The sequence below is a fragment of the Pristis pectinata genome, chromosome 1 (genome assembly GCF_009764475.1).
Source record: "Pristis pectinata isolate sPriPec2 chromosome 1, sPriPec2.1.pri, whole genome shotgun sequence".
NCBI classification, from domain to species: domain Eukaryota; kingdom Metazoa; phylum Chordata; class Chondrichthyes; order Rhinopristiformes; family Pristidae; genus Pristis; species Pristis pectinata.
The window spans coordinates 36145882-36172328 of NC_067405.1; the positions used below are offsets into that span (position 1 = coordinate 36145882).

The window sequence follows — 26447 nt, forward strand, 5'->3', positions numbered from 1 at the left end:
TGGATGCAAGCTTGCCACTAGATTTCCAGGGACTGAATGAACACTAGATGTCATGGGAAAACTTGCGCTTTTTTTTGGTCACTGGATATCTATGAATTAAATGCCCTTTTACACACATTGCTCTAGAAAACAGACTAATGGTTTAGAATGAAATATAGTGACCATCAATTAACTCACCAGGTTAAATAAAATGCAATTAATGGGAGGAAAAAAACTTACAAATGCAAACAATAAGATCTACCTTTGCTGCACTGGTTCCAGGCATGAATAGCAGATGCTCATCCATCACCTGTCCTGATAAGTGGGAATCTAATGGTTTGACACACAGAAAGATGCCCATCTGTATATGTTCCTTACCATTTATTAAAGGGACAAGCCAGCTAAATCCAAATGAACTCAGCATATGGATCACTTAAAGACTAAATTTGACTCAGTTCTCATCCATGTAAAGTAATATGGAAAAGTCATAGCAGGATTTTCAAAGTATTATCTGTAACTGTTTTTCCTTGATAAATAATCATTAGGTGGCTCATCGCAGTGGTGACTGGGCCCAGAATACTTTGAACCTCTGTTATATTTGGATATGGTGAGAAGAGGATTTGCAATCTTCCCCAGTTCCATGGTTTTCATGTATCACTCAGCCTTGCATTTGTGTGAAGGAAATAGAAATCCACAACCTTTCATATTCAGAATTTTATTTGAGGTATGCTTGTTCTTTTCTGTTTCCATATTTAGTAGCATAGCCATATACAACAAATTGTACAATAGAGAAAACTTTTCATAAAAATATCTGCCTTGAACCACAAATTTTCTTTTAATGGTCACTACTTAAACTAGTTATTCTATATGAAAATTTACTCCAATAATTTCCCTGTGGTAGCAAGTAATTATGAAAAGAAAGATTCTATGTGGCTAGATAATATAATAGGATTCAGCACTGAATTTCCTGTCTACAGTGCCTTACTACTTCCTACGACTGAGATGCAGAAGTTTACAATGATACTGCACCAATGAGGACAAAATGCATTGCAACAATTTCAGGAACTCAGTCGAGATCACCAATTTTAATTGTAAAGCAGTTTCCTATGCACATACATTCAACCATATAATGATCCCATCACATCAGCAACTGAAACAAAAGTTTAAACCAGAAATGTTTCATTTACACAAATAATATTCACAAATGATGTGAATTAATTAAATGACCTTTTTTTAAAAAAAAACAATGATATTGTGCAGCCTAAATGACAGAAGAGTCTTTACACCATGAGGGAAAGACTAATTTGGTTTCAGCAGATACAAAATAATATGTACATATTTTAAAACCTGCTGAAAATATTTATAATTTATGACACTGTCTATTGAAGGTTTTCCTTTAAAAAAAATGATTTTAGGGATCACGTTTTTTAAAAATTTTTGTCACAATCCTCAATTCTTATTTGTTTGATGGGCCAGAATTAAATATGACACACAAATTATTTGTAGCACATATGGCTACATAAAAAGGCGTATACAGTAACAAACATCCTACAGAAATGGTCTGGTCATCAGTAACATTTTCCAGTCCAACAATATCACCAGTAGGTGTGCATTATCTACACGGCCACACTTTTCTAATGCTTCCTATCATTTAGGTTGATAATACTGTTCAGTGTAATGACAGTCTTTCTGAGGTAGACTGTTCCAAGTTCAAGGACAAGTCTTTTATTTTACAAATGCATGACATTCAAAAAGGACATAAAATAATAAATACTACATGTACAATATGTAGCAATGAGGTAGAAATGGTTACAAAGAATGCAACAATGTTTGAATTTACAACAGATGTAGGCTAAAAGAAAATTCTGAGTGGCTAAATCGCAAATAATTTTTTTTAAGCTCTTTCACAATAGTAGCCTTATGATGAATGATTGTGCTCAAAACACTTCAGTAGGACTATTTTAAATACTGAACATTCAGTTCTATCGTTTCATTTTTCTCAGTCCCGCAGCATGGCTGACCCAAACCGCCTGCATTGTAGCTATCATAAGGACTCAGATGTGCCATCCTTCCATTTTAAATTGAACTGCCTTTAACAATGCTGTGTATTGTGCTACACTACTAGTGTTACATTTAAGAACGGAGAAGAATTTAAAATGACAGGCAATGACTGTGTGCTGATACAGGAACAACTGATTAGGACTGGGGGAAGGAGGTAGAATGTGCCATTGTAATTAAATGCTGCCTATCTCTGTGCTATTAGGTGTTTGTGTAAAATTTAACAATGACTCAAAAACATAATACAGACTTTCATTGCCTGACACACTCCAGCATCTCTGGCTGAATGACCTCCAGCACAACATTAAACCTATTTACACTTCAAGAGCATGAGTGCTGACTAAAGAGCTTTCACAAATAAAACTAATTTCACATTCTGTTAATTAGTTTAGATGGCCAGAATTTAAATTACTGTTAGAAATACCAGGCTGTTAAGAAAATTCTGGAACAAATAAATTCTAAACATGTAAGCTGGTCTTTTACCTCTTTCAAATTGATAATGAATAAAACAAAATAAAATCTGTTATTTTTTTAAACAAAGATAAAATACAAAATTTTAATTTGGGGCAAAACAATTTATATTTTCCGCCAATAAGCCACAAGCTTTGGTTTCCACGTTACATTCACAAGACTATATATGAATAAGAACACATGTGGATAACCCATGCTAATTTAAATAGCTGCGGTCTGGTGGCATGCATTGGTTGAAATTGTATGAAACGTTTAATTTTAAAGCTTGTTTGGATATATCATGGCTGCACAATGTCACATTTAGGTGGCACATTAAAGGTGGAATGGCCCACAGCACTGATGTCCATAATTACACTTCCATTTTACTCCAAAAGAATCCAAGCTAAAGACAATATTAAAACCCATTATTAGTCTTCCAATTGGAGGGTTAGCTGGAATTATTGAATTAAGTTTCACTTTATCATTTCCAATAAATGCATCAAGATCAACATAAAAATCTAGCTTGAAAGCAGACACCAAAATTAATGGCTAACCTAAAAACAACAAAAAGGGTCAGCACAGTGCATTGGCAAACTTTTAAGAGAAATATTGATTTTAGACTGTAGCTGTTTTTTTTTAAATTGTGAGAACGATGCTCCGAAATTCTAATTAAATGAGCTTTTTTTCCCACAAAATTAATACATGGGGCAAAACCTAACTTCCTTATCTTCTAGTTTGGCATTTTCAGTGCAGATTAAAAAAAATGCTTTTAAACTTACATTATTTAATGGCAACACAAAGTACCAGTGCTTTGCAACAGTTCTTTAACTGTATAAAATAAAGAATTGGAAAAAAAATCATTACATTCAGCAGCGAGCGAGACTGTTCTGCTCATGCAGTCACAAGCTTTGGGGCAGCTGCAGCCTAAGCTACTCCTGTTCAGAGACATTACCCAACATCAATCAGCTGTCAAAAACAAAAAAGTTGCACATAAAGCATTAAAGGATAAAAAGAAAGACAACACAGGAGGGGTGATAAAAATGCCACACATGCCAGCTAATAGTTGTTCCAGAAAGAACACACCACAGAATGTGTGGCTGAAGGAGGGAGAAACGTGAAGCTCACTTGAGGGAAAATTAGCAGCTCACAGAAACTCGTTCTGCAGGTTAGCATACCAAAGTGTAATCTGACTTCCAAAAAACCCTCTAATAATCTGCTTTCAGAGAGAATATAACAAAACTGAGGTAGAACAGAAAGCAGGACACACTTCCTCCTCGGGTTTCAGCACATCTATGAGGAATGGTAGTTAAATTAATCCAAAGCTGAGTACAAATGGTTAGTTTTCCTTAGAGCATATTGAAAATCTCGCACACATTTTCATGCTTAGCTACTGCTTATCCAGCAGCCAGCCAACTGCCTGCCACATGTAGCTCTGTGACCCATGACCTTCCAACTTTGACATATAAGGAACCCTTCCCAACCCCCATCTCAATAACCTAGAAGCTACAACTGTAACCAGTCGGCAGTGGCTTGAAGGTCAACAGTCATAGTTCACAGCTAAGTGTGCCTTTCACATAGTAATGAATCACCAAATAAAGAATATGAAAAATTATTTCCCCAAATACTTAATTATTAAAGTGGCTTTCAATTGACATGTGCACCTCCTGACTGGGTACTGCAGCTACTGTAAGATTACAAACATTGTCAGTTGCTAAAGTTCACTAAGATAAAGAGGAGCTTGGGCTGAATTTACCCCCAAGTTGGAAAGCAATCACTTTCACAATAAGGATTCATCCTTCTGTTTAAGCTTGAACAGCTAAACAGTGTAAAAGGTTCTGACAGACCACTTCAGAATAAACCTGGATACATTCAAAGTCATCTCCTCGCTATTCATTTTTTTTGAGGTAAACATACAGTAATATTAGTAATGAGAAACCCAGCCTATGACTCTCAGCAGTACATAGTGCTTTCAACACATTCCTTTGAGGTACAAATTACAATCACTTTCCTGAGTATTTGCGGACAGAACATTAAAAGAACTGAACTGCTAAAATTAAGGTCCAGATTATCAATACCCTGCTTTAACTGTTCTCAGGTGACACTGCAGAACAGACAGGTTTGAGGAATACTGTTGTCCTAAGAATGGCAAAAGCTGGCTAGCAACCTCCTATAACAACCGTTCATTTCTCAATAAACATTTTGTTCAAAATTGTTTAAAGTTACAGCTCTTGTATTAGCACATGCCACCTACTGAATTGTGAGGCAAACAAAAAATAAAGCACCACTTCAGGCACTTGACAGCAACTGAATCTCAAGAACAGCAGAATGGAATCAACACAGAGGGTTCCTGTCCTTTGAAAGCAACCCACTTTTCTCTGCACCTTGGTGAGCGTCGTCTTCTTTGAGCAGAACTAAGTATCAACGTAAGCTTTTCCATATACAGCTTACACTTGAGTAGCCCTGACTTTGCGCTCTTCCTTCAAGTTTACCCTGACTCTCAGTCATTTTGCCAAGGTCACCGTTGTCTCCTCAGTACCTTTTTCAACTGTAATACTACTGAAAAAGGGGTTTCTAATCCCTATGTAGCACATTACTGTGACCAATGATCACTGCATATTCACAGGGTTATCATTGGCTGCAGCCAAACATTTTGTTCCATTCAACATACACGTCCAGTTCTTTCTGGGAAATGCTTGGCTGGATCTTGCAAAAAGCATTATCGAAGTCCTGGTAAGTGATTGGCCTCAATTGATTAGGCATGATGGCTGAAAGGTCTGTGCCCTGCATGGCATGGAGAGGGCCTACCATTGCTTCCTGACAGAGTCGAGCCACATCCAAGCCAGAGAAGCTCTCTGTACGCTGTACCATCAGTGCAATCTCCTTGTCACTGAGGCAGTAGTTGTGCTGTGAGAGCAAGTGTATTACCATCTGGTGCCTTGCTGTACTGTCAGGTAATGGGATTAAAAGTCGTTTCATAAAGTATCTGCGAGCAGTTTCATCTATTTCTTCGGGTTTACTGGTGGCACAAATTACCACAACCTGATCCTCCACAGAGGTCACTGAAGTGTCCAGCTGCATGAGGAGCTCTGTTTTAATACGGCTGATGGGACTGGGCTCTTCATTCACTTGTGACGAGAGAAGCAAATCAACTTCACTGATGAAAATGACAGAGGGCTGACGACAGCGTGCTACAAGGAAAGAAGCTTGAATGATTTTGTCCCCTTCCCCCAGCCACTTGGAAATAAGTGCTGAGCCATTGATTCTAAAGAAGGTGGCACCCAGCTGACTAGCTATGCACCTACCCAACAACGTCTTGCCTGTTCCTTGAGGACCGAAGAAAAGGATGCTTCTAGGTGGAGCACTGAGTCCGGTGAAAACATCAGGCCTCAGTATAGGCCATAACACTTCCTCCTTTATAGCTGCCTTGGCCATTTCAAGTCCCGCTATGTCACTCCAGTCTAGTGGAGGCCCCTGGCTTATAATTTCATTGGTAACAAGTTCTATGAGGTGTGAGTCAGTGTTCTTTAACTGTTCATCAGCTGGCCGGTTAGATGAGGTAGCTGCGCGAATGCCTGGGCCCTGTATCGGATGTGGGAGGAGCTGCCTGTGCTCATCACTGCGTTCGTTCATTACTGGCGAGGTGAATTTTCCGAAAGAGTCACTCGATCTTGATGGTCCTAGGGAATTTTTACCAGCACTGTACGAGGGTGGCGTGAGAGCCCTGTTCGACTGGCTGCTGAATTTTCTTTGTTGATCACCGACTATCAGCTGTTTTGTTGGTTTAAATGCTAGAGGTGCTGACTCTGCGCTCCTGTCAAAGCCATTTCCCCTGCTTGTGTTCGAAATGCTATTATCTGGCATTCGGTACATAGGGCTCTGTGCAGTCCGCTGTTGTCCATAATTGTAATTTCCATAGCTGGGATCCATTTCTCCTTGCCCTGCCATGTAGAAAGCTTTTCTTTTCAGGGAGTTGGCTGAACTGTTACTGAGCGGTGACGGAGCAATTGGTGGCAAGCCGTGGCTCTGGTAACTGTAGCCCGGTACTGTGGTCGGAGGGAGAGGTGTTGGAGCAGCAATGCCTGACGGCAGGTAAGCAGAGGGAGGCGGGGCTGCGCCAGGACTGTATCCAGGGCCAACAGGAGTCTGTGGGGGGTAGCCAGCCGAAGGATAATTATACACAGTGCCAGAAATGTTGGAGGAGCCTGTACTATAGCCAGGGACTAGGGAAGGGGGAGGGGGAGGTGGTGGTGGGGGAGGAGGTGGCTGCAGAAGGCCAGAGCTGTGCAAAGGGGACGGATGAGGTGATGGAAGTGCTGGGGCTGACTGGCTGCTGTAACTCGAATGCAAATAAGAACCATTGTAAGCCGTCGCATATTCCTGAGATGCACCAACTGGTGGGAGCCCAGAATGGAGACTGCCGCAGGTGCTGCTGGAATAGCTTGGTTCTGGCAGGTTGCTGGCCACACCAGGAGAGCTCCCGATATTTCCAGAAGCATCTGTCGGTGGAAGGGCAGTGGTCACTCCCGCTTTACTGGCAGCTATCACATCCGGAACACAGCTCATAGGGTACACGCCTTCCGAGTTCACCGAAGGCTGCCAAGCCTCGCCTTCAGTTTTCCGCCCATTAACCAGTCCTGGTGGCCCCTCTGAATAGCTGCTTAGGATAGATCGTTCATTGGGGCCTTCTAAAATTCCAGAGTATTTCTCTGCATATTTTTTCAACAGATTTGAGGCAGTCAGTGCAGAGATATCATCGTTGGCCCAGGCGTACTGATAGGTGCGTTGCAGATGGCCTCTGAACACGTCTGCTTTGTGGGCTGGAGATCGTGTGGTGGAAGAGATGTCAAAGTGCTGTTCCGGCCACTGGCTCAGAGGCTGGGCATGCTCCGGGGTCCACTGCATCTTCAAGCCTGCGAAAGACAACATTTCAGTCTATTAAAAATCAGTGCTAGGAAAGCTGACCGACATGCAGTAGCATCAAGTGTTTACACAGATTTACACTGCATCTCAAAGACCAAAGACACTGCAGAGTTTTCACCATTAACAATAGCAGTTTAAGTATTCCTCAATTTATTAGCTTAAGAATTCCTCTATAACCTTCCTAGATAGTTGATACTTTCTAAACACTATCCACTCTGAAAGTACATAACTCTTTGTGATGGAGGCTAAAATCAACTGAATCCAGTCAAGCCACTGGCTTCCATCCCTCGCCACAGGCTTGATGATTGGCAGGTACTTGGAGATGAAGGTCAGCAGCACAAGTACACAAACTATGTGACCAAAACCCACTCCTGGTTGGAAAACAAGTTATTTCTCCTCAGGAGGGACTTAACAAAGGAATATTATATTTTTATGGCAACCTTTTTCAACTTGTGTCTTCTACTGCTGGGGATGTGTTTTTAAATTACACCTAACTTTAAATTATTCTGTGCTTGCACAATCTTTTAATTGGGTTTTGTGATAAATATATATTAAGAAACTGTAATACAAATATTAGAAAAAAGCTGTCAATAATTCTTGTTCTATCACATTTATAATATCTAACAGTATTGCAAAATCATTCATTGTGATTTTCCAGTATGAAATAATGTTACGTTTGCCATCGTAATTTACAAAAACTAAACTAATGATCCCATCTCACAGCAGAGCCCGGTACTCAAAAGCAATCAGAGGCACTAGAGTTGCTGGTCACTTCTTAATGCAGTTTCCGTTTTCTTTCTAATATAAAACATGAGACACAGCTGACATATCACTGCTAGGATACCTTTCTGATTTTATACCGAACACCTAGTTAGCGTGGTATAATGCACCCTGTGCAGAACAATATGACACAGACATTTCAGGTCATTCTATAATCCAACTCTCATCTGAGTGGTCTGAGACAGTTTCAAATCTGCTTCACAGAGTGCAGCAAAGCAATCTTCCAGGCAGCGCTCCATCGCTTTCATCACACAAAGCCTACAACTCGGCATGAATTACAACTGGCCCTTTTGCTTCTTAGTCCCGTTGTTGAAGCTCTGAAAAAACAAGCGTCACTTGTCTGCCAGTCCTCTTTCTTTAGCAGCCTTCAGGGTACAAAAGGCACTGGGCAGCATAATCCTGCCATTTTCACACAAACTCAAACACTATGAAGCTGAGCAGAGATATTTAAGGTTGCATGAGATCCACAGCACAACAAGCAATAATGTTATACTTCATTCCCATAAATCCACAGATACACAGACTCCCCCAAAAGTGTCATCTAACTCTGTCCCAAGTCTTACCTGAGCATGGCACACGTTACTGTTTTGCTGCAGCTGTATCAACAGGCTCCCTTAATCTCGATCATATTACTAAAAGTGATTTTTCCACAAACAGTCTAGTGCCCTCTGGCACAGATTCTGTGATAAGGGGAAGGCCCAGTTGAATTGAAGCATCTGTGGCACTGCTCCACTCTGAATTATTACTGTCTTTTCTTTACAGCTCCCACCCCCTCCTCTTCTCCTCCCCCTCTTTAGCTGTTCACAGCCTGGATGAGGCATCAGATGTGGCTGCTGTAGCCTTGCTCTACTAAACAAATGCAACATACTGTTTGCCTGGTAACAGAACAGCATGTCGATTCCCATCTGACACCCTCTCCGGCATTAGCAAACCGCTGCACCAGACACTGGGAGCTAATTAACAGGATGATGCTTTGTTAATTGTGTTAATTTACTGGGTTTAATTCAAAGAAAACCACAATATAGTTGGCACCCTTGTTACGCTTCCAACTTAGCAGTGAAGAAATGTATGAAAATACGAAGACTGAATATGTGCGGTAGCTGAAAAATGCAGGGATGAGTAGGGATGGGAAAAAGTCCAGCATTTCATTGCAGCAAGGTCAAGACAATATCATAACCACCCACTGAAGTTAAAAAGATATAAACATCATGAAAGTAAAGCTTCTATAAATTGAACTTATACATATAACCAGATTTATTAAATGAACATAACCGGTGTGATTCTGTGATTAGTTTGTTTTTGAAGCTTGGGAATTAGTTAAAAATTATTTGATTACCAACTCATCACGAATTTGACACAATAACCAGCTTAAATGTCAGTGATTTTGTGATAAAATAATTAATCAGCATTACTCTTTGGACCTTAACGTGCAACTGCCATGGGAGGAAGCTTTTCTTCCAAGATATGAATAAGCAGAGTATCCGGAACTTCAGCTTCAATTTTGTCAAAATCCCTTGCACTTTCTCTGCAATTAGTGCTTGTAATTAAATAATTAGAAACAGTCACAGTTCACTATTAGTCATGTTGCCCGATGAAATTTACTTTGTGGTTCTTAAGGTTTATGTCTTTAAATTGATTGTTATTTTCGTTCTTGGACTAATAGACTTCTTTAAGATTAATTATCAATATTTAGCAGAATGGTGATTACTCACTTTGTTGTGTGTTTAGACTTTTTTTAATATAAACTACAGGAATTAGTGGCATTAATGTACTTTGCTAATAACATTAGAATTAAATACGAAGACACCCTGCCCACTTCATCCATGATTTTAACGAAGAATAATGTAATAGAGGAACTTGCTCTCTAAGGCTAATAGATTCCAATTTAAATTCAGGCAGAAGAGCATTTCTTTTAAATCACACTTTCACACCTTGCATTTGCAGATTATATTACATCTTGGGGCAAATTACTTTTTTTCCCATTTCATTTGCATGAGGAGGCACCTACGACAATCTCAGAAGTCTTTTCTCTAGCAGCATATGTTTATAGCAGGTACAGATGCAACCTCACAACATCAAATGTTAAATAAAATGGAAACAGAAAATTAAAATGAAGCACAATGACTGACTTGAAGCCATTCAACCATAGCTTGAACGGTGGCTGACGGGCTCTGCCCATTCTCTGTGGATATGGACAAAACGTAACTGTTTGCAAGTCTAGCTTCACTGCAAACATTTCAAGTTATGGACACAAGTATTACCCATGTGCAAAATTCCCTCCTCCACATCAGTGCTACCATAAACATTTGAACAAACAAAAGGGTAGACAAGTGGTCCATAGTGGAGGGACTGGTGGATTATTAATTTAGTGTTGGCTCTATTCTTGTCGCGTGCATACTCCCAAATCATCCCAAGACAGTCAACTGTTGAAATTGATTTCAGAGCTTCTGGCAGCATTAAAGCAGCCTCACAGCTCATGTAAAAGGATCCAGAACTAACGACTCATGTTGTGCTGTCTTCTGCACAAGAGGACCAAAGTTCATTCTGCAGCAGGAAAGGCTGAGGCTCATTGTCAGTGAAGGAACCCTAGTTATTGGTGGGTGGGGAAGATGGTGTTGGGTGGGTGGGGGGGGGGGGGGGGGGGGGGGGGTGATGGAAACCGCAGCCCGAGTGAAACATCCAATCTTGAATTTAAAAAAACCTGTCACCTCCATGTGCACCAGCCAACAGTAACAGTTGTTTGTTCTTATTGCCTTAAACCACTGAGATCCCTTTCACAGTATATCCCCAGTAATATTAAACACACTTGCACACAAGAGAAAGAAAAAAAATCACATTTAGGTTGTTAGTTTAGAAGGGAACTGGGTGGAAAGTCCACAGCACCATTTTTTGCCACAGTTTGATTACACAACATCCCAATAATGAAATAGTTTCTGACTGGCTCGAGGGCCTCGGCTCACATTCCACTGATTAGCACCTCAAAAGAGTCACAAAGAATGCACTTTTGTATAATTTAACAGCGCTTGGTGGTCGAGCCTTCTGCACAATGATAAAAACCTACAACATTTTACAGCACATTCTTTATGCTTTGTAAATGTCAATCTCCAGTAAAGCATGCAAAAAATTGCCACATAAAGTTTGTTTTTTTTTAAAAAATCTCCTTCATAGAGATGGGTTATAAGATTTTCCTGTATTCTGATAAGCAATGTTCAGAATTATTTTTTAAACACGATTAACAAGTCTTTTTCTTGAAAACTCAAAGTAATATTTTCACCACCCAGACTCAGTGAGCAAACAACACAAAGCTGACCTTATTTAGTACTATTAATCTCTGTATTCTTTGCCATTTTTAAGCAAACATGACTGCGTCTCCAGTATGTCCATCCAATTTCCCACCACGTAAATTGGACTGCCGTTTGCACAATTCGCTATTCATTATGGAACAGCTGAAAGAAAACACAGAGGTGGCTGTTCTCATGATGCCTTGTAGCTGGATTCCACCACATCAAAAAAGAATTTTATGCTAGGAGAGCACTGTAATTGAAATTCATTCTCATCAGACTCATTACTGCTTTCATCGATTTACAATACTAAAGATGCTTATTAAGTAACTATGTTCAATAAACCACCATGTTAAAAAAAATCTGTAACAAGTTCGTAACAGCCAATTTTCACCATGATTATAAATGTTAAGCTGCTTTGTAACCGGCAGATTGCAAAATAGTGCTGACATCAAACTGAAGTTTCATTGTCTAGGCTAAGTTCTAATGTTCTATATTGCTCAGTATAGAAGGTTCACTTTTTTTGTTTAAAATTGAGTTAATTGAGAATACTGAAAACAATTAAAAATATTTTACAACATGATTATAGACAGAATTCAATTATTACTGTTAAGTGCACACTAAAACTACAATATGCTGCTGTCTGAAACCAGTAGCCAACTGAATGTATAAACATCTCAACTGACCATCAACTTGCAAGTGTTATAAGCAGACAATAGTGATAATTGTGTTTTGTTAAATATTTACACTCTACATAAAAAAAACTACTCTGTCCCAAGTATAATAGTCAGCTTCCAGCCTCTTTCCCACCAGTTGGGAAGGTTGCATTTTACATTGTGGCGCTTGTGAGTGAAGTCTCTTGGAAGTGAGGGATAGATATGACAGTGCCTCTGGTTCAGCTATTAAATTAATGTTATAAAACAATTTAGCACAAGTAATATCAAAGCTACACAGAAGCATATTTGGCTTAACAAATATTATCGAGTCCTTTATTGAGCCATATTATCCACTTTCAGCATCATTTCAACAATTTGCATTGAAAATGATAAAACATCAAAACTACTGATTGCCAAGTTTAGGGAGGAAATTGCTCGATTCCATCCTCAGTTAGTTCTTTTGCAAAAAGCAACATTTACAAAGCACTGTACTCAGTGAGATTTTGTGTCAGGTGTAAACTCTCCAAATGGAGGTCAAGATCCATAATCACAAGCATTTCTGCTGCGTGCATTGTTTGGCGAGATTGCAATGCCCCAAAACGTGTAGCCTTCTTGTACGCTAAAGCTGTGAATACATTGCAAGGAGGCCAGTAAGTAATCAAACACAGCAGGGTAAAAACTCAGAACAAAAGAAAAAATTAAAACAAAAAAAAATCAGATTGTGTGGTTGCACAAGGCAGTCTCAATATCACATGAAGGCTAGCACATTGCTGGTGTATTGTGGAATCATATTCACACTAATAACTCTGGCAGATACAGCTCACCATAGGTGCTGCTAATAAATCCACCATCACAGGCAGCAGTCTGATGACCTCACGTTATCACATTGGCATCTCATGCTGCCTTGAAGCATGCAGTATAGATCAAAGAAAGATTGTGTTGTGAAGCACTGACATTGCAAGTTGCAATGCAGCAAAGAACCTGTGGTTATTAATACAATTAAGGAATTAGCTGGAAGAAGAACATTTGTTTATGGAGAACGACAAAAAACAAAAGTAGCAAGTGATTAAGAAGAATCAAACTGTAAGGAGGTTTATTTGTTATTTCTGGAAGTCAGGAATTCTTACTCTTCTATGGATGTTGGCAGCATCCACTGCTTTACCCAAACAGCTACTGTTGATGTGGGAGCACTTACTGAAAATGTCACAAGCCATTCATAGAAGGCACCACAGCTAAAACTAAGCCAGTTCTCAATTTGCATTCTACAGTGCTCTTCAGCAACGATTTGGAACCCTGGCTGATTTTTCTTCCTGTTTCAAGATATTGAAAACCAGTAACAGTATTTTAATATTACTAGATTAGTTAATTCAGTACAAATCAGGAGATATTAGGAAGAGTTACCAGAATTTGGTAAACAAAGTAATAAAGGGAGGCTTGGGGTAAAGCAAGGAGACAGGAGACTTAGGGAAAGAAACCTGGAGTTAAGCTGCTCAGGGTGTTTCTGTGAATGGTAGGACAATTAGAGAAGGATGAACAAATTGCCAGCCGCAAAAGTAGTCTTTATGTAGATTGTTCATCTGAAGGTTGGAGAGATACAGTGGGGCAAGGTCATTGAAGAATTCAAAATGGATGAGACTTCATATTTGACATTTAGCATGGTCAGTATTCGAAGCAGGTCAGCAAGTCTGAGGGTGATGAGCAAGTGGGATGGGACAAGCTTGAGAACTAAAGCTTATGAAAGTTAGTGAATGGGGTCCAACCAAGAAAGCAGTGGAGGAGCAAAAGAGGGCTGGAGAAGGGTTGGAGCTGATGTCAGGATATGAACACATATGATTTTTAACTCCAGGCACCAAAATTGTAGACAGACTAATTCTGCCCAAAGTCAGTATTTGCATTTGGTGATCCAAGTGTGGCCTCCTCTACATTGGTGAGACCAAATGCAGACTAGGTGACTGTTTTGCAGAACACCTGCACTCTGTCCGTAACCGTGACCTGCATTTCCCTGTTACCAGTCACTTCAAATCCCCCTCCCATACTATCACTGATATGTCAGTCCTTGAGTCCTTGGCCTCCTCCAATGCCAGAATTCCAAATGCAAACTGGAGGAACAGCACCTCGTTTTCTGTCTTGGAACCTTGCAGCCTAATGGCATGAACATTGAATTGTCCCACTTTAAGTAATCCCCACACCATGCTTCTTCTCTTCTTCCCTTTCCTAGCCTCTTTTTTTTCCTCCCTTTCTTTCCTTACCTTTGACCCATCCCCCGGTGGATCTGCTCTCCCCTCCTCCCCCGCACCTGCCTATCACTATCTCTTACCTGCATCTACCTATCACCACCTTGTGCCCACCCCACCTCTTCTCTTTTGTCCACCTATCACTGCTCTGCTTTTCCCTCCTATATATTAGGCTTCCCCTTTTCCTATCTCCAGTCCTGAAGAAGGGCCCTGACCCGAAAAGTTGACCACCCGCTTTTCACCACGGATGCTGCCTGGCCTGCTGTGTTCCTCCAGCATCATAGTGTTTTTTATCTAGATTCCAGCATCTGCAGTCCTTTTATTTCTCTAATAGATGGATAATTGGCAAGAGATAGGAAATATGTATCCCAACCACAGTGGCTCAGTTTTCTCCAATGTTTAGCTAGAAGAAATTGCAGCACATCATAATGGCATGACAAATAAGCAAAATAATGACACTGAGGCAAGGAAAGGGAAAAAACAAATGCAATCAAGAGATATGGAATTGAACTTATGTTGAATTTGAACTTGTGTCTTTGGGTGATGTTCCTGGAGACCAGCACATAGGACAGGATCATGGATTGATCCTTGGGGGGGGAAGAAATAATTGTACAGATACTCTCATGTCAGTCAAACAAAGATGGGCAATGTCAATAAATTGGACATGTGAAAAAAAATTTTTTGAGGTGTGGTCAATTGTGTCAAAGACCGTAGATAGTGTGTGTGTGAGAGAGACAAGGAAAGTTAATGCACCATGGTCACAGTCGCATGGAATGTTATTTGTGATTTAAATTAGCGACACTTTAGCATTGTAAGAGAGACCAAACGGTACTCAAGGGAATTCACATGATCACTTGAATCCGATTTTACTAAATGTTATGAAAGGCCAATGACCCAAAAGGCTAATTCTGCTTCTCTCTGCTGCCTGACCTGCTGAGTATTTCCAGGATTTTGTTTTTAGTTGACAAAATGTTGATAGACTTCAGAGGAAAAAAAAGGTTATTTAATTTCTTGGGTCTTGGCCATAAATGGCAAGATTGAGAAAAGTATTGAGGCAATGATGCAACCTTGCTTGAGCCAGCCTGCACTGAGACAGGGTGTGTTGTGGACCTGTTGATTGGAATCATGGCCTGTATGCTATCATATAACAGATGCAAAATAGAAACAAATTTCTTTGGCGTGGCCAGATATAAGGAGGATTCACCACAGGTCTTCTCATTGATGGAGTCAAAGGCTCCAGGAATTCAAGAAAGGGCACATGTGGTTGAAGCTGCTCCCTGCATTTCTTTTGTTGCATGGTGACTATCATGTACACTTTGCCTCTAGTTGTTAGGAATCCACACTTTGACTCAGAGAGCAGCTCTTCGGCTACTGGGGGGTGGTGGTTGAGGTGGACCCTTGCAGTGACACCTCAAGACAGAAAACGGACGGCTCTTCTCCAACAAGCTTTCCACTGGAGCCAATCTAAAGGACAAAAGGGAATTATTTCGGCCTACTTTGCTTCCACTCCACCTGAGTCATCGAGCAGTATGCAGATCATACTTGTGCATACGCACATTCGGTGGCTGGGTTCCAAATCCTCGTTGACTGTTCAACTGAAGTGTATTAGATAATGGGCATTACACTCAAGTCCTTCAAAGCACGTGTCCTACCAACCTGCCCCCATGTGCACCTTACTACCATCTGACTCCAACGGTTTCATGAGGAGAACCTGGAATAAATGTGAACTACTTTCCATTTCCCAGAGATGAAATTCATCACTGCCTCCAGTTTGCCAGCTGCTGTCTGAAGAACATCTGAAGATCAATGCCTCAAAAACAGTGGCCAATCAGCCAGAAGTGGGCCTCATCCTCCTGTACTCTTCAGAGATTTAGACAACCAAAAGCAGGCACCTCAAAGCACTAGAAGGGTACGCTGTTCTGCAAAAATCTCCAAATCCGCTGGCAGGATAAGTAAACCAACATTAACATCCTTTCCCATGCCAACATTGAGGCCTTATTTAAATTCAGCTGGCTATGATGGGCAGGCCAGGTTGCTGTCATGCCCAGCACTAGATTTTTGAAACAGACTCTTAACGACAGGAGATTACCAGGACAACAGAGGAGGTCAGTCAAGGAGGATCTCAAAGCCTTCCTGACAAAGTGCAATAAGGTCCATGAACTTGTGGAAATCTCTGGCCCAAAACTGCTCAAAATGGAAATAGAGGATGGCACTGAGACCCTTAAGAGATATTTGGAAGCCCAGTAAAAACAGCTGAAGGAGCGCACCACCTCTGATATCACACATCCACCTACCCCATCAAGCACCTTCTGCCCAACCTGCGGCAGAGTCTGTAGATTCCACATTGGCCTTATTACTTGCCTCAGAACCAAGTCCCCTTGACCCCGAGGGAGGAGGGTGAGGATAATGGCAACACGGTATTTATTGGCAATGGAGCCCCACATGACTTAGACAGCTTAGTCATTTTGTAAACCAGCTGCATTTTATTAGAACTAGTCACCTTTCTTAATCATTTATTGCCTTGGTAATAACCAAATACATAAATAGGTTTACTGAATTTGATTTCATGATTTGGCATTTTGGGATTTTACTCCAGAATCCATGGGCCTCTATTCCAGCATTGTAATCACATGGCTAGTGTTATAGGTTAGACATGGGTGCACTAGTTTGCAAGGACAGAGCTCAAGGGTGGATTTTTGAAAAGAGAGATATGATGACAGCAGTTCTGAAAAAAAAGATTGTGCCTGAAGGGATGGAACAATTTATAATATCCGCCAGCAAGAAGACGAAAAAGGAAAATTCAAAGGTCAGAAGTTTATGTCAAAGGAAAAAGAGGTAGGTCTCATGTTGAAGAGTGAATTAGGAATATGGATGAGAGAGAGAGAGAGGCAGAGGCAGAGGCAGAGAGAGAGAGAGAGGCAGAGGCAGAGAGAGAGAGAGAGGCAGAGGCAGAGAGAGAGAGAGGCAGAGGCAGAGAGAGAGAGAGAGGCAGAGGCAGAGAGAGAGAGAGAGGCAGAGGCAGAGAGAGAGGCAGAGGGAGAGAGAGAGAGGCAGAGGCAGAGGGAGAGAGAGAGAGAGGCAGAGGCAGAGGGAGAGAGAGAGAGAGGCAGAGGCAGAGGGAGAGAGAGAGGCAGAGGGAGAGAGAGAGAGAGAGGCAGAGGGAGAGAGAGAGAGAGGCAGAGGGAGAGAGAGAGAGAGGCAGAGGGAGAGAGAGAGAGAGGCAGAGGGAGAGAGAGGCAGAGGCAGAGAGAGAGAGAGAGAGAGGCAGAGAGAGAGAGATGCAGATGTGAGTACCGGAAATGGAAAAGCGAAGGTCACTAAATTAATGATGAAAACTCCTGCAAGCTATCATGCCTTACTTCTACCTTATATCTATATTTTACTGTAGTGAAAGTGAATCGATTTCAATAATCACAAGCGATTACTGCAAGAATGACTACTGCTTTATCTAATGTTACCTTTTTGCCTCATTTCATCATATTACTGAACAACTTAGACATAAAAAAGATCAATTTTATAACTGCATGGAAGCCAAATGAAGACATTTCTTGAAACACCTTAGTCTCCTTTCAAATATGTAATTTCCCAGGAACTTTTTCGTGGTTGCCTCTACATAAAATAATTTACTGATTTAATTTAATTTTATTTGCCTTAACCTGCAGTCATCATAGGTACAATTTTCAGTTTTTTCATTACATATCAACAACTTCATGTTGCATGCAACCAATTACAAATGAAAGCAGATAAAACTAAATGACTATGGTTGTGATTGTTGCATTGAATTAAACTACACATTTCAAGTTCCGATAAACAAGTTCCATGCTATGTTTCTACTGAGGAATACTTCATTAGATAAGGTGGTTAACAGTATCAACACAAGAATTTTCTTTTAAAAAGTGTAAAGAAACTCTGAAACATTACCGTCAGTTTAAGGGCATCTGTTTCAATCAGATGGACACTTAGCCCACAACAAAATAATAATTATGGAAAAGTCTATTTAAAAATCTAAAATTCTTAGAATTTTAATTCCTTCCATGAGAAAAAGACAGAATATTCCATCATAATCAGCTGTAGATTACTTGAACAAAAAACTAACAATTTCTAATCTTTTCTTCCTATTAAATGCACTAATCCCCTTCGCAATAGCTTTCTGAAAAAAAAAGTTTATCTGGATTCTAGTATTGCAGTGAAATCTGAACCACAGACTCTAAAATTGGTCCATTTGAATATCCACAGTTGACTCAGTATTGGAGTTGATGAGTCTTTTACAAATGGCAATGCACAGACACACTGGATAACTCCTCACATTTATGTCCTACCAGTTTTTTTTAAAAAATCCTCCTGTTAGCTTCATGATGTCAGGTTGAGCGGGTGGACAAAAACAATGACAAAATGTATTTTACATAAACTGGTCAATCTTCCATGGCATTGCACTTAAGTCAAAACCAAGCATAGTCTTTGGGTGAATGAGATTTGAGGCTGGGTTTAACTGTACTTGGACATATAGACATAATTCAATCCTTATTTTAAAATCATACATTCTGTCTTACAAGAATTTTTTGGTCCTAGATTACAATGGAAGCTGATTCTATGCACCAGTCATACAATATGCACACCCTAAAAATAAATCCATTTAGAACGAGGGAAGCTGCCAGTCTGCCTTTCACTCTGGTTCCTTCTTTCTCCCTGCCTTTCCCCTCTGTCCCATTAGTATTAGGTTAGAATCCTTACCTCACAGTTGGTGCATAATTAGCATTGATCTTATTGACAAGGAAATACAGGTAAGACAAGTATCTGTCTTCAGAATGCTTTGAAGACTGAAATAACATTAAATGAAGACACACAAGTTTTCATCTATTTCCTTTTTTCCCCTCTCTATGTCACCTTACTCTGTGACCCTGGTGCCTGTTCTTTTTTTCACTTGCTGAAGTTCATAAAACGAAGGTTACAATAGTTGTGTAATCAGACACCACCACTGTTCTCACTGTATCACACCTACAACCTCAAATTGTCCTTCAGCTTAGTTTGAAGATACTTACTCACATAGGATTGAGCAGTAACCATCTTCTTTGGCAGTTTAGTGGATAGGATGTTTCGAGTCCTCAGGCAAAAGCGGCAAGTTCACAGGCACTAGCCAAGTATATTTTAAATCATTGTTGCATACAAGAAGATTGCACTAATGTACTTCATGATAAACTTGCTCAGAGTTTGCTGGAGCAGAGCATTTTACGGGTACATCTAATAGTCATGTTTTTTTCTCCCCCCTCATACTTTCTAACAAGCAAATTCTTTCTGCTTGAACGTGCTGGAAGTGTGAGCTGACAACAGGGCATCTGGGACCTTGGCGAACCATGGCATAAACAGTTTATCTTGTTAATCAATTAAGGATTGCAAAAGAAAGTGAATAAGGATAGGGCAGGAAGTAGAGCCAGGTACAGAAAGATAAATAGAGAGAGGGTAGAAGGTCTGGATTAAGAGACAGAGAGATAAAAGAGACAGAAGCAAAAAGAAAACAAATAAAATGCAAATCTCTCAGAACAGGTTACCAGCTGCAGGAATAAAACTGCACATACATTTGTTTCCTTTCCGAGATGGAGGTTGAGTGGGAATGGAAAAACACAAATCTCTTAATTAAAAGAGAACTTAAAGCTGTTAACTAACCAGTCCTGGTTTTCTTTGGCAAGTTTAATCGTTAAAGAATGTGCAAATACAATAATTCCTTTTCAACGCACAGTAAGGTATAGGGCAAGCTGCTGTCTCAGTGAGGCTAACAACAGAGGACCTCAACTCCTCCAGTAATTTATAATAACTCACAACTCAGGGGTATGGGGTATGTCTCCCTCACCACAAATTACAACTTAATTTCCACATTAATAATGGGAAACCATATTAAACTCATCATTTTCCCAGTAAATTCTGTCTCCCTTTGATAACCTGTCTTTAATCATGTAATATAAATTCAGAATACCTCTTGGATTTGAGACTGCAGTCTTTACACTATCATATCTTTATAATATTAACTAGCATCAGGAGAGCAACTCTATTCTTCAAAACTGAAAACTCCCATCAAATGTTGATACAAACAGAACATAAGAGTAGAAATAAAATTCCGTGCTTCTTCTCTGTTAGGGTTATCCTGTAATCCCCAAATTTGCCCTTGTCAGCAGCGGTTGGGGAAGCCCTTATATCCAGAGAGCGCAAGCAATTGATAATTCGGATGTGAGGAATTAGGGGGACTGAAAAGGTGGTGGAGGGAGAAGATGAGTGGTGGATGAAGGAGGATAAAGGAAGGAGAGGGAAAGGGTGGGGGAGCAAGGTGGGAGAGAAGGCAAGGTGCTCAGAATAATGGAGGGAAAGAGGGAAGGAGAGAAGGGGGAGAGAAAGACTGAGGCTGCTGTGTTAAAGCACGAATATTCTGTGTCTATTGGTGTGTGTGAAATGAAGCACATGTGCAAGGTGTGTCTGTGTGTAGCTGCTGATACTTACAGTCTTGTAATCAGAAGTTGCTTACTTGGCTTCAGGTGCCTACATGTGGCCATTCACCAATCTCCTGACCCCACCCTAGGCTCTTCACTTCAGCATTTGGCTCTGTTTGCTGGGCTCCCCATTGATTGAGCTCATCACGCCAGTGAAATCTCCCAGCCCTTGCGTTGGTGGATGGCCCCCACCATCAGTGATCCAAGCGATGCCAACAAGAGGCAAAAGACCTGGATGGCAGAATGGTAGAGGCACATTGATATCTTCTGAGGTACAAACAAAGCTGTAGTTTCCCCCCCCTCACCCCCAACCCCGACATGGCTTCCTTATCTCCAGCCTCTTCCCCAGCCTGCCAGCCTCTTTGACCCTTTTGATCTCCTGCCAATTACAACCACCTTGCTCCTCCAGCTTTGCTGAAACTGCAGTGTAATTTGTTGCAGGGCAGCCAGAAGTACAGATTGGCTGGAGGCATGCCAGACAAAACAGCATATTCCCAAAAGCATGAGTACCCATCTGAAGCTGTTTGAGGGGCATTGAAAGATCAGGCCCTTCATGTGTGTGTGTGTGCCAAGTCCACACAACAGAGCCTACTTGCTCTTCGTCTTGGACATCCATGCAATTGGGCCAGGAGTTTTTCCCGCAAAAACCCTAGTTGGTGTTTTGCAATGGCCGCCCCATGTCAAGAGACATCAAGGACTGGCATTTTCCAATTCTCAAAATGAGACAAGAACCTGAAAAGGTAAGGCAGTCATGGACAACCCTAACAGCACAGAAATGAATGCCGTTCTACCATCCTAGCCCAGGAATTCAAACACTTCAACACAGACATTGGCACCCTGAGTTAGCATGACATGCATGACAGAATCAGCATCAGGAACATAGTGGCAGGTACACCCTCTTCTAAAGGAGCCAATCAGAAGAGGAATGCTGACTTTATGGGGAGGGTTTTGCTAAAGAGGATGAATGTCCTGGTGTTTCCCCTGTGGGATAATGCACATCTCTTGACCATCTTGCTCATTAAGGTTGTCCATGAGTGCCTCGCCCTTCCAGGTCCTCCTCTCATTTTGTTCAAGACAAAGAGCGACAAGGCTCTGTATACTACAGTCGGCATAGCCTCAACTCTCGAGCAGTGGACTAGGCCAATGACAGACCTTGAGCAATCCCTGGTTTGGATCCCAAAGCTGACAAACCAATCCTTCTTGATGACATCAATGTTAGAGTTGGAATGGACACTAGCTTCTTAAAAGGTGGAATTGGTTAAAAAAGGAGCAAATTAACTCCATTGGGGCCCTCCTCCTGATGAAATGCTTGAAACACAGCCTTGTCACAACCAAGATGTCATGGCACCGGCACCTGTTATATTACATCATCATCCAAGGTGAGAGACTGCGCAGATGTCCACATCAGTCGTGCCATGACAGGTGCCGACAACTGCTAGACCGATCACTACCTAATCCAGCTTGTCATCTCCATCAATCTTGCCCCTACATGGCAATGCCAACAGAAATGCTGCTGCAGGAAAATCAATACCAAAGACCCTGCAAAGGAATCTGTTCAAGATTTCCAACCAACAGAGCTGTGAGCGTGTCCATGGTGCCTGATCTACCTTGTAATCAACCAGAACTAGCACTTGTAAAAAGACCTTTAGTTTGTCTACCTGAAAACTGCGGGACTGGTTCAATGAGAATGACAAGAAGATCTCCAGAACTTAATTAACCACAAATGCAATTGCCTCTTAATGAGATACAAAACAGATCTACCCAGATCTGAACGTCAAGATTCAAACACAAACACATGACCTGATATATAGATGGTGAATGAAAAGGCCACAGGAGATCCAGGAACTAGCCAATTACCACAAATCACATGGATTCTTCACTGGTGTCAAGAACATCTGCAGCTCAAACACCGACCCCACTGAGAGCCAAGAATGGAGGAGAGCTTGTCAAGGACAGAGAAGCAGCCAGCACCCACGGAAGGAGAACTTTTAAGAAGTCTTCAATCAAAACTCTATCTTTGACACAATGTCATTGACTCCATTTCACAACATGCTATGTGATACAAATCTTGGTGCTACCTGAGCCCTGTAAGAGGTTGAAAAGATGATTTAATTTGAAAGGGAACAAAACTTCTGGCATAGATAGATTCGCTGCTGAAGTATGAAAACATTGCAGAGATTACTTGATTTCCCCCCCCTCCCCCCATCTGGGAAGAGGAGCGCACACCAGTGGATCTCAGTGACACCATAAGCCTGTCCATCTTCAAGAAAAGATGAACGGTGGTACTCAGTGGGGTCTCCCTACTGTCTCCCACAGTGAAAGTCATTGCAAGAGCCTTCTGAACTTGATACTCCCAGAGTCACAATATTGATTTCATCTATCACAATGAGCAATAAATATGACCTTCACCATTCAATAAATCCAAGAAAAATGTGTGGGGAGCAGAACCAATCCGTAAACAAGGCCTCTCGATCTCTCCAATTCCTTTAACTTTGCCAACCAAGAGCGATTATCTTCTTAAATTTGGCTATCGACAGAAATTTGTTGCCATTCTAATCTGCAACATGATGACATGCAAGCTATGATCCTAATCAACATTCCTAATCACATTTTCCGATCCCGGTGATGAACCGGACCAAGCAAGGATGTGTCATTGCTCCAAACTTCTTCTCCATCTTTCTTGCTGCAGTTCCCCTCAAAACCTTCCCATTGGAGCAGAGTTGTTCAAAAGGATGAGTAGAAGACTGTTCAAGCCCTGATAATCCGCTCTGGAATCAACATTATTCCTACCATCAGTCATTGAGTTACAATATACAGATGAACCACTCTCAGAGACCAGGCTCCTGGTCATTGCTGACTCCTTGACAAAAGGATGGATCTAAACATCTGGAATAGAAAACAGTTTTCCACTGATCTACATCTGTCCTCCCCACCACCCCACAAAACACTGCAACCTGACAATCAAGATCCATGACAAGATCCTGGAAAACATGGATCACTTTCCATGTCTGGGGAGCCGCCCTCAGCAAAATCGAACACTGATGATAGAAGTCATGACCACCTCTGGTGTGCCAGTACAACCTTGGCCAACTGGGGAAAAGGCATGTTTGACGGTCAAGACTTCAAACTCAGCACTAAACTCACAGTTTACTGAGCAACAGTGGTCTCCATCATTCTGTCTGATTCAGATACATGAATGCCCCTACTGGAGGCATCTCAAAATACTGTCGAGGCACTACAGTGCCCACAAAATCATTCAATCCAGGCAGGTTAGGCAAAGCAATGTTAGCTTCCTCACCCAGGCCAGCATCCAAAGCACACAGGCTCTGATCACACTCAAACAGCTCCAGTGGGCAGGCTGTATTGTCTATTTGTCTGACTTCCAAAACAATGGCTGTACTTCAATCTCCTGAACCTTTTATATTTGTCTACCTAGTAACCTCTTCCCATGAACTTGGCACAGAGCGTCTGTTTTGGAGGTCTTGTGTGAAGGCATGCAAATAATGTGGCCTGCCCAATGGAGCTGACTGCATGTGACAAGGGACTCAGTGCTGAGGATGTTGGCCTGGGCAGGAACACTGACATGCTGGTGGGAGAGTACTACATGCAAACCCTTCAGCAGTATATTCAAAAGGTTTCCATGAGGACTTAGAATTGCTTCAAGAACACTCCCAAAGCCTCCTTGAAAAAAATCGTAATATCATCATTGGCTCGTGGGAATCCTTGGCCCGGAACTGCTCAAAATGGAGAATGGACATTCTTGTCCCTATGAAGAGGGCACATGGAGGCCATGCACAAACAACAGAAGGAGAGCACAACTTCCCAAACAAACTACTTGCCTCATCGAGCTGCAGCTGCACCACTTGTGCCAGGATCTGCGGATCCTACATTGAACTCAAGTTGCCTCAGAACACACGCAACTGCTGTGGAAGCAAGTATCCCTTGATTCCAAGGGGCTGTCTCAGAAGAAGAACTTTTCCCAGACAATTAATCATCCTTGCCTGAAATGGAGGCCAAATGCACATCCATGGTTTCATCCAAATACATTTTTGGACGCTCTTCATGGTAGTGCTGCTTCTTCTCCTTTGCCAGTGCCTAGGGATCAAGGATAATTTCCACTCCGAATCGTGGGTTCTGAGGTCACTGATGCTAGTTGGAACAGCAGATCCTTCCACAGATGGGGCAGGAGGTGGGTAGTTTGGGAGGTGCAGCACTCCTCTGCCACTACACAGAATTTGTGTTGGTTCTCAATAGTTGGACTTGAGGTTCTCAATACCAGGACTATCCTGTGCAGTTCTCCTCAACAGACAGTGGGAAAGATATGATAGCACTGGACAGGGTGCAGGGGAGATTCACCAAGATGTTGCCTGGGATGAAACATTTCAGTTATAAGGACAGACTGGGTCTGTTTTCCTTGGAGGAGGAGGTTAAGAGTGGATACGACTGAGGTATATAAAATAATGAAATAGGGTAGACTGCAGGAATTCTCTCCCCATATCAGAAATGGAAAAAAAAAATGAGGACATAGATATAGGGTAAAGGGTAAGAGATTCAGAGGGGATACGAGAGGGACCTTTTACCACCTACTGAGTAACAAGTACCTGAAATACACTACCAGAAAGAGTGGCGGAAGCAGAGGTGCTGACAGCACTTAACAGAGTCCAGATGAGCAACTAAGTTGCCTAGAAGGCTACTAGCCAAATGCTGGAAAATGGGATTAATACAGATTGATGTCCATTGTTAGCATGGATGTGGTGGGCCAAATGGTCGGTTTCCATGCTGCATGTCTCAATGACTCTATCCTGCATGCTCCTTCTCTACAGACCAGAGGTTCCCCAGAGTCACTGGGATTGTTGCATATTTTCAGGGAAGCACTGTGCACAGCCTTGGATCTGTTCCTCTACACCCCTGGTAATCTCTACCCATGAACTGGAAATCTCGGTGGGGGGGGGGGGGGGGGGGGGGCGTGACATACGAACAATGTGCCTGCCCAATAGAGACAACTGCGTGTAGCAATGACTTCAATGCTGCAGCACGTCAAGGGATTTATCTTGGTTTTACTTAACATCTTCACCTTCCTGCTCAAGAAGAACGCAAATAAAGAAAAAAAAATCTTCTCCTTTGAAGCTGAGATTGGTAACATGGTGCACAGAACATGCAGCAGCTGCCCTGGAGGCTACAAGTTGCTTCCACTGAGACTGTTGATTTAATGCAGGCCATTACTATTGGGCAAACACAAACAGAGTCAGTTATGAAGGCTCTCTCATACTATTAATCAGATGTATCAGCATGCTGACTTGATTTTAAAAAAACTAAACAAAGCATCAACTAAATACAGGTAGAAAAACAAAATGCTGGAAATTCTCAGCAGGTCAGGCAGCATATGTGTAGAGAGAAACAGTGTCAATGTTTCAGCTCAATGGTCTTTCATCTGAACCATTACCAGCACTTTTTGTTTTTATTTCAGATTCCTAGTACTTGCAGCTATTTTGCTTATTAACTAAATTCTTGCTTTGATAATTTTTTTGGAAACTGAATCTGACTTAAATAGCACGCACATTTCCTCCTCTCGAATAATTTGTCTACTACCTAAAACAAAGGAAAACGGCAAGT

The 26447-nt window shown here is 41.4% G+C and overlaps 1 protein-coding gene across 2 annotated transcripts in view; it reads right to left on the reverse strand.

Annotated features, from left to right (window-relative positions):
- Nucleotides 1-5025: 5025 nt before the first annotated feature.
- Nucleotides 5026-26447, reverse strand: part of fign (fidgetin) — a 50991-nt gene continuing 29569 nt past the window's right edge. For both annotated transcript variants that reach the window (XM_052025819.1, XM_052025810.1), the window contains exon 2: nt 5026-7397. In XM_052025819.1, the coding sequence (XP_051881779.1) occupies nt 5116-7389 (2274 nt within the window). In that variant the 5' untranslated portion in view covers nt 7390-7397 and the 3' untranslated portion in view covers nt 5026-5115. The remainder of the gene's footprint in view (nt 7398-26447) is intronic.